At 64.6% G+C, this 15,671-nt stretch overlaps 1 protein-coding gene across 3 annotated transcripts in view; it reads left to right on the forward strand.

Moving 5' to 3' along the window:
* The window catches only part of FPGS (folylpolyglutamate synthase), a 19,403-nt gene continuing 3,732 nt past the window's right edge, over window positions 1-15,671 (forward strand). For 2 of the 3 annotated variants that reach the window (XM_070057164.2, XM_089320369.1), the window contains exons 1-13: window positions 1-159; window positions 11,431-11,559; window positions 11,638-11,691; window positions 11,772-11,836; window positions 13,199-13,313; window positions 13,399-13,476; window positions 13,586-13,647; window positions 13,723-13,825; window positions 14,066-14,143; window positions 14,306-14,453; window positions 14,538-14,630; window positions 15,270-15,420; window positions 15,556-15,631. In XM_070057164.2, coding sequence (XP_069913265.2) covers window positions 103-159; window positions 11,431-11,559; window positions 11,638-11,691; window positions 11,772-11,836; window positions 13,199-13,313; window positions 13,399-13,476; window positions 13,586-13,647; window positions 13,723-13,825; window positions 14,066-14,143; window positions 14,306-14,453; window positions 14,538-14,630; window positions 15,270-15,420; window positions 15,556-15,631 — 1,209 coding nt within the window. In that variant the 5' untranslated portion in view covers window positions 1-102. Of the gene's footprint in view, window positions 160-9,605; window positions 9,803-11,430; window positions 11,560-11,637; window positions 11,692-11,771; window positions 11,837-13,198; window positions 13,314-13,398; window positions 13,477-13,585; window positions 13,648-13,722; window positions 13,826-14,065; window positions 14,144-14,305; window positions 14,454-14,537; window positions 14,631-15,269; window positions 15,421-15,555; window positions 15,632-15,671 lie in introns of those variants that run through there. The other variant, XM_051838541.3, reaches the window with a different exon arrangement.

Below are 15,671 nucleotides of genomic sequence, written 5' to 3' on the forward strand. Positions count from 1 at the left end.
TGGGAGTCACTTGGTGCCCCACCCGGGAGGCCGAGGGATGACAGGTGCCAGGTGCCCGGCCACCTCCGGGCCAGTGGTGCAGAAGCCCTGGTGGCAGCGACCATGGAGCAGCAGGGCCCGGCCGGACGTCCACCCTCAGCCCCCACTGCCTCCTTCCAGGTAGGGGGGCGGTGACCTGGGGTGGGGGCCCTGCCTGCCTGTAGGCTCCCTCAGGAGCAGTGAGCGTAGCTGTGACCCCTCGCTTGGGGTGGGCACCATCCGACAGACTTGCCCTGGAGCTGCGACGGCTCAGGGGACCCCGCCTCACAGCCCTGCATTGCACATTCTGGAGGGGCAGGTGAGAGAGGAGTGGGGGATGAGGCGGCTGGGAGGCCTCTGAAGCCAGCTCAGGTGCGGGGCCTCTTCTGCCCTGGGCCCAGCACACCCTCAGCCGCTGCAGCCCTGGGCGTGGGACAGCTGCGGCCTCCCTGAACTGGCGGGAGTGGAGGGGGGGGGAGGGCTGAGTAGTGGTGGGGGGCTGGTCTGATAAGGAAGCAGCAGAGCCACTCCCTTACTTCCAGTGGGCCAGCATCCCCTCCCGACAGACAGACAGACAGACAGAAGCCCTGCCAGGGTTGGGGAAGAGTGACCCCTTCGCGGTCAGCCAGGCCCCTCACCTTGGAGACCAGGACCCCTGAGGGCTGAGTGCCGTGCCCAAGGGCACGTGTGAGCCATTTGGGGAGTCGGGGCACAGGTATCTGCGTGGGGGAGCTGGGGTGTGGGTGCTTCACAGCCCCCCCCCCCACGTTAGCCAGCTCGAGGCCTGAGCCCCACGGATCTGATGACCTTAGTCACCTCGCCAGGCGCCTGGGGGCGGAGCCTGGTGGTGCAGAGCCTGGGGCTCCCGTGGGCTCCCTGGGGAATGGATCTGGAGCAGAACCTCCCCCGTGGGGCAGGGGTGGGGCTGAGTGGCCGAGGTCCCTGTCCAGGCCTGCCAGGGCTGTCTCCCTAGCCCCAGTAATCCCGGTACCCAGTGTGGGCCTGCGCTGGCTGGCTGGGGCCCTTCCCAGGGGACTCCTCCCCGGCCCTCAGCGCTCTGGCCTGTGAAATGGGACTCAGCTAACAAAGTAGGGGGAAGAAAAAGTCCACATTTTCCCTTGGAAAATCCGTAGCACAGTGTCTCTGAGTTGAGCAGACGCCCCGCCCAGCTCCACGCCCGGCTCCCGGCCAGGCCCAGCCCTGAGCCCCCAGTGCAGCCAGAGCCGGTTAGGTTAACCGTCCGGCACATGCAGGTTCCCGAGGGAAAAGTTTCTAACCACAAATAAACACAGGGGAGGTCAAAGTCACCTGCAGTCTCTCCGCCCAGAGCCAATCCGTGTCAGGGAGCAACTTCCGGCCTGGGTTTGGGATTGTAATGACTGTAAGGAAACAGCCCCATGTCCACACCGCCTCGCTCACAGGGGTGTTTCCTCTCCCGGGTCTTTTTACATCCTGGCTCCCAGCACCCTTCTTTAAAAAGCAATTCTTTTCAAATGGCGATGCAGTCACGTGGCTGGAGATTCTAGTGGGGCGCGGGGGGCGCGGGCGGATGGTTGAGAAAAATGTGGCAACAGCGTGACATTTGGGCAGAGTCCTGGCGTGACCGGAAGTCGGTCACGTGAACCCTTGGGGAAAGGACATTCCACGCAGAGGGAACAGTAGGGCAAAGGCACCGAGGTTGTGTCGTGCACTGGCTGTGTAGCCTCTGGCTGGCTGCGTGACCTCCCTGTGCCACTGAGGACAGTCCCGGCACTCCGGAGGCCACCCCGAGGGTTACACGGACAGCTACAGGGCAAAGGGCTTGCTGAGTGTGGACTTCAGCCAGGGTGGGCGTGAGCCTGGCCAGTGGGGCTGGGGGTGATGGTGAGGCTGGATTTCATCCCAAGTGCAGTGGGAACCCACCGGAGGCTTTTCAGCAGGAGAGAGGCAAGATCTGACTTTCTTTAAAAAATGACCCAGTGAAGCTCGTGCTGGCGTCGTGGTGCAGTGGGCTAAGGCGCCCCCAGCAGCATCCCATGTAAGCACCGGTTCGAGTCCCGGCTGCTCCACTTCTGATCCAGTTCCATACTAATGTGCCTGGGAAAGCAGCGGAAGATGACCCAAGTGCTTGGGGCCCCAGCCACCCATGTGGGAGACCCGGATGGAGTCCCTGGCCGGGCCCTGCCCGACTGCTGGGGGCACTTGGGGAGTGAGCCCGGGGTGGAGCAGGCTCAGGGAGACCCAGGGCGCAGGCGCTGTGGGTGTGGCTGTCACCATGCCTGCAGACATCCCGAAGGCTGCGCGCCCCACCGGGGCTGCCGCTTGGCCAACAGGGCCGTTTGGAAGGCAGCCAGCATGGCAGGCCCGGGACAGCAGGAGACCCCCTGGGGGAGGGGCACAGCCCGGGCCCTGCCCAGAGGAAGGTGGGGAGAAGGTGCAGGCGGTGGCAGAGGAGAAATGAGGGTGACATCAGCCTTGTCCCCCGCGCCATGAGTGTCCCCCCCTCCTGAGAGACCGCAGGCTGACCACAGCACACTTCTGAATGTCCACGAAAAACCAACCCGTTGGGGAGCAAAGGGGCCGCCCCTGGGGGAGGGTGTCCCAGGCAGCAGGCGGGGCATGGCCACATGGATGCGCTAATCCCAGGGGCACGAAGAGGCGGGCAGGGGGTCGGGGTGTAGGCCCAACCCCGCGCCTTCGCAGAGCCACTGTGTGATCCCATGCTGTTCCCGGCCGTCTCTGGGCCCCCCACCCGGCTACAGCAAGGAGGGTGTCTCTGGCCAGGGCTTACAGATATGCCTACTGTGAGTTCCTTTCCTTGTGTCCCCTTGCAATCTGCTCCCCGGTGTCGCCAGTGCAGCCCAGGGTCTGCCACGGAGGGAGTTTCGCACTGAGCGAATGAGTGGAGTGAATGAATGATATCCTCTCCCCTCGGGAGGCTGTGGTTAAAGCAGGGTCCCTCCGTGGCCCATGGGCCTCAGCACCCCTCCCCCGCCTCACGCACCTGCAGATCCGACCCACATGGATGGACGTTGGCCCCCTTGCTGGCCACCCCCTCCCCGCCAGGACAAGAACCGGCCTCCTTCCGGGTGGCTCCAAGGTCAAGGCTCCCTCTTCAGGTGTGCGATGCAGGTGTCTGGGCATCTGCTCTGTGGTTTTCTCTAGCTCCTTCTACGGACACCTGTGGATTCGCAGGTGCGAAGCAGCAGTGGTGCGGGCGTTTGGCCCAGGGGCTAAGCTCCCGCTCACATCGCCCACTTCCCAGATCAGAGCCCCGGGTTCGAATCCTGGCTCTGCTCCCAGTTCCCGTTTCCTGCGCACCCTGGGAGGCAGCAGTGCCGGCCCTGCCACCCACGTGGGAGACCCAGATGGAGCTTCCCGCCTCCTGGCTTCAGCCTGGCCCTGCCCTCGCTGTGGTGGGCATTTGGGGGCGTGGATCGGTCTACAGAAGATCTCTCTCCCTCTCTCTGCCTTTCAAATCAATAAAAGTAAATAGATAAGGGAGGGGCAGGTGGGCTACGGAGGAAATGCAAATACCTTTCAGGTGTAAGAAGAAGCGGCAGCCCCTCTTGGAGACCCCGGGACTGTAACCTCCCATCCACCCGACGGGCAGGTCTCCCCCCGCTCAGTGTGTGCGAGGGCGATGTGAGGGGGAACGGCCCCTCCCCGGGACAATGGGGCTGCAGTTACGAGATGTCACGTGCTCACCACTCTGCCCCAGCACATGCACTTCTGGGAACTTCTGTGTTGCACGTAGTCATGCGTGGGAGACGATGAGGCAAGGTGCTCCCATTGCAACATCACTCGCGATGGCAAAACATTGGAAACAACCTTGACACCTGGCCGCAGACACTGGCCGGCCCCACCGTGGTGCCTCGCTCTGTGGAGTACTACGCAGCTCCAAAAAGGGCAAAAGCCGACGTGCCAATGGGGCAGCTGTGTGTCTGGGCAGTGAGGTCCTGGATATAAAGGCCCGAGGAAAAGCGCAGTGGGGCCTCACACCTGCCCGGCGTCTGCGCACGAAAGGGGAACCCACACATATCTGCTTGTAGCCAGGGCTTTGGGGAGTGGGGTCCGAAGTGTCGGCCTGAGCCCCCAGGGAGGGAGGCTTCTGTCGTCCCCTTGCTATGCCTTCGGCTCTTTGAACGGCACGGTGTTTCAGCCATCCAACGTCATTAGACTTTTTTTTTTTTTTTTTTTTTTTGACAGGCAGAGTGGACAGTGAGAGAGAGAGACAGAGAGAAAGGTCTTCCTTTGCCGTTGGTTCACCCTCCAATGGCCGCCGTGGCCGGTGTGCTGCGGCCAGCGCACCGCACTGATCCGATGGCAGGAGCCAGGTGCTTCTCCTGGTCTCCCATGGGGTGCAGGGCCCAAGCACTTGGGCCATCCTCCACTGCACTCCCGGGCCACAGCAGAGAGCTGGCCTGGAAGAGGGGCAACCGGGACAGAATCCGGCGCCCCGACCGGGACTAGAACCCGGTGTGCCAGCGCCGCAAGGCGGAGGATTAGCCTAGTGAGCTGCAGCGCCGGCCCGTCATTAGACTTTTAAGACGAAGGAGAAAAGGAGGAGTACCTTTTTTAGCTGGGGGGGTGGGGATCCCAAATGCACACCACAGGTGTTCACAGCTCAGCGACTGGGCCAGGAGCCAGCAGTTCAGCGCAGGTCCCCCGGGAGTGGTGGGGACTGGGAACCCTCACCCCGGGGTGCAGTTCAGCGCAGGCCCCCCAGGAGTAATGGGGACTGGGAACCCTCACCCCGGGGTGCAGTTCAGCACAGGCCCCCCGGGAGTGGTGGGGACTGGGAACCCTCACCCCGGGGTGCAGTTCAGCACAGGCCCCCCGGGAGTGGTGGGGACTGGGAACCCTCACCCCGGGGTGCAGTTCAGCACAGGCCCCCCGGGAGTGGTGGGGACTGGGAACCCTCACCCCGGGGTGCAGTTCAGTGCAGGCCCCCCGGGAGTAATGGGGACTGGGAACCTTCTCCCCGGGGTGCAGACATTTTCGCCAGGCCAAGCGCCAGCCCCGGGTGATGAGCTCCGCCGCGGGGGAAGAGGAGTCCATTCTGCCCCACTTCTCCGCCCTCAGTCGGGTGCTTGTGCATGGGGTCCCTGACGCCCCCGAGTCAGCAGGGCCGGGCCGGCACCTGTCACGGTCCGCAATCCGGCAGCCTGGCGTCTCCTGTGCTGTTCCCTTCCTCCGAGTCCGTCCGTCCATTTCTCCCTGCAGCTGGGGCGGAGGCCTCTCCCTCACCAGGGCAGGTGCTCAGGACCGTGGGCTCCCGGCGTCCCAGAGGGCCCGTGACAGCCGCAGGGAGAGCTCCCTGGACGTCAGTGCTCGGGGAGGGGAGGGCGTCCTGCCTGGCCCCCCTGCTAGGAGGAGTGGCCCAGGCCGCCAGTGGTGCTAAGGACAAGCACACACTCGCCCTAAAGAGGGTAGAGCTGCATGTGATACCTGTGAGACGCAAAGTGCTTTATTTAAAAAATATATATATTTATTTGAAAAGTTACAGAGCGAGACGGGAAGAGAGACGGAGATCTTCCATCCGCTGGTTCACTCCCCAGATGATTGCAACAGGCAGGGCTGTGCCAGGCCAGAGCCAGGAGCCTCTTCCCCGTCTCCCACGTGGGTGCAAGGGCCCAAGGACTTGGGCCATCCTCTGCTGCTTTCCCAGGTGCATTAGCAGGGAGCTGGATTAGAAGTGGAGCAGCCGGGATGGAAACACCGACAATGTTGGCCCCTAGAGTTCAAGTCTTGGCGTTGCGACTGGAGCGCGTGCTTTCTCCTTTGTGCCTGCTTGCTCACCTGGGAAACGGAGATGCTGATGACAGGGGCCTGTGTCGCCCGGCTGTGCCCGGCCTGAAGGAGCACCTGTATCCGTGCATGCCGAGCGGTGTCTGTCCCGAGAGGTGCTACTTAAGAACGGGAGTGCTGGGGCTGGCGCCATGGCGCACTAGCTTAATCCTCCGCCTGCAGCGCCGGTATCCCATGTGAGCGCCGGATTCTGTCCTGGTTGCTCCTCTTCCAGTCCAGCTCTCTGCTGTGGCCCGGGAAGGCAGTGGAGGATGGCCCAGGTGCTTGGGCCCTGCACCCCATGGGAGACCAGGAGGAAGCACCTGGCTTCTGGCTTTGGATCAGCGCAGCGCTAGCCGTAGCAGACATTAAGGGGGTGAACCAATGGAAGGAAGACCTTTCTCTCTGTCTCTGCCTCTCACTGTCTGTAATTCTGCCTCTCAAGTAAATAAATAAAAATCTTAAAAAAAAAAAAAAGAACGAAAGTCCTTCAAAAACTCATGGGAAGTGGGGATAAGAGTGTCTATTTTCGTGCAAAAAAATTGCAAATCCATGAGCGAGTACCAGGGGTCTTTCAGAAGCTCACAGGAATGTGTATTATGAAAAACTATACAGGGATTCTAAGCTTTTTTCACACCAAAGTAAATGTATCTTTTAATTCCATTTTCCACGAAGTTTGTGAGGCACCCTGGTGTTTGCTAAGCTGATGTCCAGCAGGCGGCCAGAGACTGGCTTTTGAGTAAGAGAGGCGCCGTGGCTCACTAGGCTAATCCTCCGCCTAGCGGCGCCCGCACACCGGGTTCTAGTCCCGGTCGGGGCGCCGGATTCTGTCCCGGTTGCCCCTCTTCCAGGCCAGCTCTCTGCTGTGGCCAGGGAGTGCAGTGGAGGATGGCCCAGGTGCTTGGGCCCTGCACCCCATGGGAGACCAGGAAAAGCACCTGGCTCCTGGCTCCTGCCATCGGATCAGCGCGGTGCGCCGGCCGCCGCGCGCCGGCCGCGGCGGCCATTGGAGGGTGAACCAATGGCAAAGGAAGACCTTTCTCTCTGTCTCTCTCTCTCACTGTCCACTCTGCCTGTCAAAAAAAAAAAAAAAAAAGGGCCGGCGCTGTGGCACAGTGGGTAAAGCCACCGCCTGCAGTGCCGGCATCCCATATGGGCGCCGATTCTAGTCCTGGCTGCTCCGCTTCTGATCCAGCTCTCTCTCTGCTATGACCTGGGAAAGCAGTGGAAGATGGCCCAAGTCCTTAGGCCCCTGTACCCATGTGGAGACCTGGAGGAAGCTCCTGGCTCCTGGCTTTGGATCAGCGCAGCGCTGGCCATTGTGGCCAACTGGGAAGTGAACCAGCGGATGGAAGACCTCTCTCTCTGTAAATCTGTCTTTGAAATAAATAAATAAATCTTTAAAAAGATGCGAAAATAAATAGGGGCCAGGCTTGGGGTGCACTGGGTTAGATGGTGGCTTGCAATGCTCACATCCCCATAATGAAGTGCCGGTTCGAGTGCCAACTGCTCCGCTTCCAATCCAGGTTTCTACTAATGCGCCTGGGGAGGGGGTGGAGGATGGCCCGAGTGCTGGGCCCCTTCACCCACGGGGGGAACTGGATGGAGTTCTTGGCTGAAGCCTGGCCCAGCCCTGGACCTTTTGGCCATTTGGGGGAGTGAACCAGCGGATGGAAGATCTCTCCAGCTCTCTGTCTCTCTATTATTCTGCTTTGCAAAGAAAAAAAAAAGGTGCAGGAAATATTGCTGACTGCATCAGCAAGACCCTGTAGAAGTCCAGGTGTGCCCTGATTCAGGTTCACGGAATCTCACAGGACAGCGGCTGTGGACAGGATTACGGGAGGAGCCCTGGGGGCGTGGCCAAACGTTGAGTCTCATCACCTTGCTTGCCCAGCCATTAGATTACGAGAGGAGAAGCCCAGCCACGAAAGAAGGCAACCAAGACCCACAGGACCTCTAACCCCAATTATCTCACGAACTGCCCCCAGGGCGCAAGCTGGGAGGGGCGGGGAGCTCCCCCAGCCTCTCAGGTCCCAAGGCCTGGCTCGACCTGGCTTTGAAGGAGGGGTCTCCCCAGGGCTGCCGCCTGCTGGGCCCCTCCCCTCGCTGCCACCCCCTGCTGTCCCAGGGTGTCTTTCACCATTCCCAGGCAACAGAGTTGGGAACCTTCTGAAGGCTCGCAGACAAGCCGGGGTGGGGGCCCAGCCCACCCCAACTCGGGCCCCAGCTCAGCCCTCCCCACAGCAAGGGCAGGAGGGGCCCTCTGACCGCACCCCTCCCGATAGCCACTGTTTCCATCCAATGCTTTAGAAAGAGTTACTTATTTGAAAGGCAGAGCTGGCGCCTGCGCAGAGGTGCAGGCTACTGAGCCGTTGCCGGCCACGCCCACCAGCATCCCGTGTGAGCCTTGATTCTAGTCCCGGCTGCTCCGCTACCCACCCAGCTCCCTGCTAATGCCCCTGGGGAAGCAGGGAAGATGGCCCAAGTCCATGGGCCCCTGCCTCCCGCGTGGGAGCATGGGAGCCCCAGGCGGAGTTCCTGGCTCCCAGCTTTGGCCTGGTCCAGCTCCACCCAGCTGTTACGGCCATTTGGGAATGCACCTTTCTTTTCTCCTTCTCTCTCTGTAACTCTGCCTTTCAAATAAACAATTCTTTTATTTTTTAAGATTTATTTATTTGAAAGGCAGAGTTACACAGAGAGAGGAGAGAGAGAGAGAGAGAGAGAGAGAGAGAGAGAGAGAGGTCTCCCATCCCTGGTTCACTCCCCAATTGGCTGCAATGGCCGGAGCTGCACAGATCCGAAGCCAGGAGCCAGGAGCTTCTTCCTGGTCTCCCACGTGGGTGCAGGGGCCCAAGGGCTTGGGCATCCTCCACTGCTTTCCCAGGTCACAGCAGAGAGCTGGATCGGAAGTGGAGCAGCCGGGACTGGAAGTGGCGCCCACACGGGATGCCGGCACTGCAGGCGGCGGCTTTACCTGCTACCACAGCGCCGGCCCCAACAATTCTTTGAAAAAGAAAAGGCAGAGCGAGCGAGAGAGAGCGAGAAATCAGGATCTGCCATCCACTGTTCTAGCCTCGAATCCCCGCAAAGCCCCGGGCTGAGCCACGCTGCAGCCAGGAGCCAGGAACTCCGTCAGGGTCTCTCAGGACCCAGGTACTCGGGCCGTCCTCTGCTGCCTCCCAGGGAGCTGGCCGGGTCAGAAGCGCAGGGACTCGAACCCGCAGTCCCGCATAGGGTGCGGGGTGGGGGTCCCCAGAGTGGGCCAACCCGCTGCCCCGCGAGCCTGCGTCTCCGGCTTCTCACACGCCTCTGTTCGCCCTGCCTCCCCTACCCTGCGGGACTCGGCCCGGATGCCGCCTCCCCCAGGCGGCCGTCCCAGGCTGCTCAGGGCCGGTCAGGGGACCCGAGAGTGTAGGTGACTGGTTCTGGCTGTCGGGTTCCTGAGGGCAGAGGTCTCCGCGTAAAGTTGGTGCTCCGCCGAGCCAGGATCCGATGACATCGGCAAAGCCCTGTCATTCTATCGGAGCTCTGAGCTGGTTCCAGCCTGGCGCAGGGGTTGCGAGCTGCTGACTGGGCCTGGGTATTTTGGGACGCGCGGCCCAGTCTTCCAAAGTGGCGCGTGCGCCTGTGAGAGAGAGGCCGCCCGCTAGGACCACAGCCCTCACCAACATGGGCGAAGCCGCCGGCCAGCGCGGGGTCTGCCCTCACCAAGATGGCCCCCAGCGCAAGGCGCCGGGGTCTTATTGGTGCGGGAGAGCGGCTGGCGCGGCGCTGATTGGTGGGCGGCGGGGGCGCGTCCCGAGGGGGGCGTGCCGGGGCGTGCCGGGGCGGGGCGTCTCCCGTGTGGGCCCAGCGTGCCGCGGCCTGCGCCGGGACTATGTCGTGGGCGCGGAGACACCTGCGCGCCGCCCTGGCTCTCGCAGCGGTTTCTGCTCGCGGTGCAACCACAGAGGTCGCAGCGCGGCGGGAGTTGAGCGCGCGGCCGGCTCCCCAGGAGCCGGGCATGGAGTATCAGGTACCCGGCGGGGCCGGCGGGAGGTCGCGACGTGACATCTGGGCCGGGCCTGAGCCGCGCCGCATCCGGGGCCCTGCAGCCGCGGGGTGGGAGGAGCAGGGGTCGAGGGCGGGGGTCGCGGGAGGGGAGGGGTGGAGACGGGACGCGGACCAGGAAGTGGAGCTCGGGCCGCCGGGGCTGGGGGTTCTGAGGCTTGGTGCCCCGCGTTGCAGTGGGAAGGGGCCCTTGGCGGTTGGAGCCTGGGGTCAGCAGGTGCGGAGTTCCGGTGGTCGCGGAGACCCTCCGGGGAGGCAGGACGGAAGGGATCCCGAAGTTGGGCTCGGTCGACCCACGCGGGTGGCTCTGGGGTGGTTTCGCGGATTCAGAAGATGGGCGGGGGCTAAGACTGCTTGGGACGCCTGCATCCCGAGGGCCTGGGTTCGAGTCCCGACCCCCGTTGCAGTGCCAGCTTCCTGCCGAAAGCTCACCCCGGGAGGCAGCAGAAGACGCCCAAGTCCTTGGGTTCCTGCCACCCACGTGGCAGGCTCGGGTGGAGTTCTGGGCTCCTGGCTCCAGCCGGGACCCGGGCTGGGTTGTTGCAGCCATTTGTGGAGTGAATTAGCGGGTGGAACGCGCGCGGTCTGTGTCTCTGTCCCTCTCTCCTTTTCAAATAAAAAGAAAAAAAACAATAAACCAGGTGCTGTGGAGGTTCTGTTTTTAAAAAAGAAGGTTGATGATCAAGTGTCAGAATTAGGGGGGCAGTGGAGGGCCCCCGAATCTGGAAACCAGAAAATCAGTACGGGTGCCGTGCCAGTTGCCAGAACCTGACCCAGGCAGGCCAGCGGCACTGCCACTCCCTGCACCAGTGTCCCCGCGCCAGTGTCCCCGCGCCAGTGTCCCCGGGCCAGTGTCCCCTCGCCAGTGTCCCCGGGCCAGTGTCCCCACACCAGTGTGGACCCAGTGTCCCCACGCCAGTGTGGACCCAGTGTCCCTGTGCCAGTGTGGACCCAGTGTCCCCGCGCCAGTGTGGACCCAGTGTCCCCGCGCCAGTGTCCCCGCGCCACCCAGTGTCTCCGCGCCAGTGTCCCCGGGCCAGTGTCCCCTCGCCAGTGTCCCCGGGCCAGTGTCCCCACACCAGTGTCCCCGGGCCAGTGTCCCCACGCCAGTGTCCCCGGGCCAGTGTCCCCATGCCAGTGTCCCCGGGCCAGTGTCCCCATGCCAGTGTCCCCACACCAGTGGGGACCTCCTGAGGCTGTGGCCCAGGCCCACCCTCCCTTTGAGCCTCCCCCTCTTTGCAGTTTGGGTGAGAACGTGAGGAATTCCAGAGTCCTGAGCCCCCAGCCTGGTGTGCACCTGGCCCCGCCCCGTGGGTTCCCCCTGGAAGGAGCAGGAAGCGCGGCTCCCTCCGGCTCCCTCCGTGTTCTCTGCGCGGCACTCCCTGGGTGGGGCGAAGGGCCCCAGGCTGCTGTCTTTGCCAGAGCTGGCAGGGCGCCACTTCTGTCTCTGCTGCCACTGCTAACCCGTAGGCTGCGCAAACACGGCCAGTGCAGCAGACCTGGTGCCCTGGCGTGGCCGGTGCCGGCCGGGCGCCCGTGTCCCTGCGGACCCTTAGGGGGCGCTAACCCTTGCTCGGGAACTGTGGTTGTCAGGATGCCGTGCGCATGCTCAACACCCTGCAGACCAACGCCAGCTACCTGGAGCAGGCGAAGCGCCAACGCGGGGACCCCCAGACACAGCTGGAAGCCATGGAGCTGTACCTGGCACGGAGCGGCCTGCAGGTAAGCTGGGGAGGGCTGTGGCCACCCCCGCCCTGGCCTGAGGTCCCGTGACAGGTGGGGTCTTACCTGTCTGTCCAGGTGGAGGACCTCGACCGCCTGAACATCATCCACGTCACCGGGACCAAGGGGAAGGTGAGGGCCAGGACCCACGGGGGCGGGGCCGAGAGGGCCGAGGAGGCGGGGCCTGTGCCGACGGCGCCTTTTCTTCCTAGGGCTCTACCTGTGCCTTCACTGAACGCATCCTCCGAAACTATGGGCTGAAGACGGGCTTCTTTAGGTACTGGGAGGGGAGACCAGCCAGCCCCTCAGGGCCAGGGTCACCCCGGGGGTCAGCCGCACGCACGTGCTCTGTCTGTCTGGGCACGGTCCGTTCACGCAGCACACGTAGTGGGCACCCTGTGTTGGCCGTCCATGGCAGTTTCGTCTTCATAATGAAGGGCACAGCAGGCGGGCAGCCCGACTACACTGAGTAGTCAGTGGCTCTCTTTAGTCAGGTCAATCCCAAGTGCAAGTTGGAAACTCACATAGGGGTCTTTATCAGCGTGGATGTCTGCACGCGGGAGCAGAGCTCTGGCCGGTGAAGGCGCAAGGTGAGGGGGCGGAGGCCTCCCCATGGCCCAGGCTGGGTCTCCGCCAAGGTTTGGCCTCGGAGGCCGCGCCCCCTGTTGGTGGCACTCAGACACCAGGGCTCACAGGCCTAGGGGAGCCCAGCCACCCCCTAAACCAAGGAATGAACCCGATGGCTGCTTCCTCAGGGTTTGCTCGCTGGCCTTGGGCCACTACGATTTTGCCTCTCTGTTTGCCAGTCCCGAGGGCCACCTCTGCGCGTCGGACCAACCGGCGAAGGTAGTGCAGGCCAACATCTTTCCCTAAACAGTGGTTTGTTCGGAATAAAGAGAGGGAGGGCAGGAGTCGGACTTTGCGGATTCAAAGTGGTCAGGAGTCACCCAGCCGTGGGGCCGCGTGCTGAGAGGCGTGTCATTAGCTGGTTTCGTCATCACGTGGCCACCACGGGGTGCCCTGAACAAACTGAGGGCAGTAACGCTCCCAGGGCTTGCAGTCCTGCGGGACCGCTGTCCTGTGGGTGGCCCGCCGTTGACGGGCGCATCGTGGGGACACACGACCGCATCAGGACCCCAGCACCTGCTAGGCCTGTGTGGCCTGTGGCTGCAGTCTGAAGGAAGAGGAGAGGACCTTGAAGTCGAGGGCTGACGGACGGACGGACGCTGTGGGCAGACGTTAGTGGAGTGGCTGACGGGCATGTGATGGGACAGCCCGGGGACACAGAGACCGTGCCAGACCAGCCCCGCGCGAGGGGCCTTGCTTCTGCCTTTTGGAGTGCAGGGGCTGTCTCGGGTGAGACCTGTGCAGTGAGTCAGGTGAGCCAGGGAAGAGGGGTGAGGCAGGTGCCGAGGCCTGGTGCCAGAAGGCGGAGGGTCCCCGACAAGTCCAGAGCCGCTGGGCACAGGGCGCGGTGAGGTAGAGGCCGGGGCTCGGGGGTCCGTAGGGAACCGCGGGGACTCGCCTGAGGGCACCGGGGGTCCCGGGAGGGCGTTCAGCAGGGGCGGGTCGTGGTCGGACGGCTCAGGCTGCAGGCTGGGCTCGGCCGGGGTCCTGACAACCGCAGGTCTCCCGGCAGCTCCCCTCACCTGGTGCAGGTGCGCGAGCGGATCCGCATCAACGGGCAGCCCATCAGCCGCGAGCTGTTCACCAAGCACTTCTGGCGCCTCTACCAGCGGCTGGAGGAGACCAAGGTGCCGCGAGCAGAGGGCGGGGCTGGCTGGGCGCGTGGGGAGGGGGCGGCGGGGACACGGGCCCTGACGGATTCCTGTGCCGCAGGATGGCAGCTACGTCTCCATGCCCGCCTACTTCCGCTTCCTCACGCTCATGGCCTTCCACGTGTTCCTCCAAGAGAAGGTGCGTGCCGGCTCCCCTGGGCCTGTGTGGGAGGCACAGGTGGGCGCTCTGCTCCTGGGTGGGCCCCAGGCACTGCCACGCCCCTGCCACGCCCCCTGGTCGCCTGCAGGTGGACCTGGCCGTGGTGGAAGTGGGCATCGGCGGGGCCTACGACTGCACCAACATCATCAGGTGAGGTGGCCGCCGGGAGCCCAGGCCTCTCCTGCTGGCTCGGGGCAGGGGGACACGGCCTGTGGTCTTCTCCAGGAAGCCAGTGGTGTGCGGCGTCTCCTCGCTTGGCGTGGACCACACCAGCATCCTGGGGGACACGATGGAGAAGATTGCCTGGCAGAAGGGGGGCATCTTCAAGGTGACCTGGCAGGCTGGGCGCGGGGAGGCGCACGGGGGCCTGGACCTGGCCCTGGGGTCTTGGCCCCGGCCCTGCTGGGGACCCGGACGAGTTCGAGCCCCTTCCCAGTTTCCCCGCTGCAAAGGGAGGGGCAGGAGGCTGAGTGGGCGTGGCGGCAGGGGCCCGACAGCGTGAGGCCTGCGGAGGGGCAGGTGGGGGGCCCCCGGCAGCCCCGTCTCAGGCCCCACTGGCTCTGCGCAGCGTGGTGTCCCGGCCTTCACTGTGCTGCAGCCGGACGGGCCCCTGGCGGTGCTGCGGGATCGAGCCCAGCAGATTTCGGTGAGTCAGCTTGGAAGAGGGCGCGCGCTGGCCGGAGGGTACGCAGGTGGATTAGTGAGGGAGCTGGGCCACCTGGGCTCCGGGAGCAGGGTAGGTGGGTTCCTGGGGGCTGGGGGGCATGGGGGAGGGGCCGTCTGCCAGCTGCTGCCCGGCTGCCCGCAGTGTCCTCTCTACCTGTGCCCGCCACTGGAAGCCTTGGAGGACGGCGGGCCGCCGCTGAGCCTGGGGCTGGAGGGGGAGCACCAACGGTCCAATGCCGCCTTGGCCTTGCAGCTGGCCCACTGCTGGCTGCAGCAGCAAGACCACCAGGGTGAGTGGGCGGGCCGGGAGGGGGGGCCGGGGAGGGGGCCTTCCTGGCGGGTGCTGAGCACCCCGGCTCTCGCTCGCCCCACAGACGTCGGGGAGCTGACGGCTTCGTCCAGGCCCAGCGTCATGCGGCAGCTGCCCCTGGCGCCCGCGTTCCAGCCCACAGCCCGCATGCGCCATGGTGAGTGGGGCTGCCCTGCCCAGGAGTGCCCGCGGGGGTTCCTGTGCTTTCCTGCTTGGGAGGCGGGACAGTCCCAGGTGGCGCCCAGGGCGGACTCAGGGTCAGTCACCCTGCTGACCCCGAGTCCCCGCGTCTCTCTGAGCCTCAGCTTCCCCACCCGCCCCGGAGGTGGCAGCACCAAGGGCTGCCGTGAGCGTTGTGTGGGTGACATCTCCAAGGCTCCGGCCCAGAGCTGGGTCAGCGTCAGGTGTGGGGCCGGTGACACCGCCGTCACTGTCACTACCCTGAGCCACCCACGGGGTCCTGGGGATGGTGGCTGCCGGCTGCTGCTTGCCTCCCCCAGACTTTCCGCACCCAGCCGGTGCTGGTGCCGTGAGACCCCTCCGGCAGATGGGCCCAGGGCGGCCCAGGCCCGGGTTGCCTGGAAGGTTCCGGCAGATGAGGGGACAGGAGAGCCCAGTCCTTAGCTGGCGCCTGTGGGAGGCTCGTGGGCGGGTCCTATCGTGAGCGCTGGGGGCGTGGCCTGCCTGGAGAGGGCGCTCTGGACTCTGGGCTCAGGGTTGAGGACTGGGTGGGAGGAGGTTCGGAGGGCTTCCCGGCTGTGGCTGCTGCCCGAGGACCGCCTTGCCCCCGCGCCAGGGCTTCGGGACACGGAGTGGCTGGGCCGCACGCAGGTGTTGCGTCGGGGGCCCCTCACCTGGTACCTGGACGGTGCGCACACCACCAGCAGCGTGCAGGCCTGCGTGCGGTGGTTCCTCGCAGCGCTGCGGCACCAGGAGAGGCAGAGCACGTGAGCTCAGGCAGCGGCGGGGGGCGTGGTGGGGCGGGGCCTGGGCGGGGGCGGGGCCTTGCCTTGAGCGGGAGGGGCGGGGGTGAAGGGAAAGGGGAGATGCCGCTGAGTGACCCCTCTCTGGCCCTGACTCAGTGGCCCTGAAGTGCGAGTGCTGCTCTTCAACTCCACCGGGGACCGGGACCCAGCGGCCCTGCTGAAGGTGCTGCAGGTGAGGGGCCTGGGGTGGCCTGGGCAGCCCTGCTCGTGGC

This window comes from Oryctolagus cuniculus, chromosome 1, assembly GCF_051225735.1.
Source record: "Oryctolagus cuniculus isolate XC-2025 breed Fujian yellow rabbit chromosome 1, ASM5122573v1, whole genome shotgun sequence".
NCBI lineage: Eukaryota > Metazoa > Chordata > Mammalia > Lagomorpha > Leporidae > Oryctolagus > Oryctolagus cuniculus.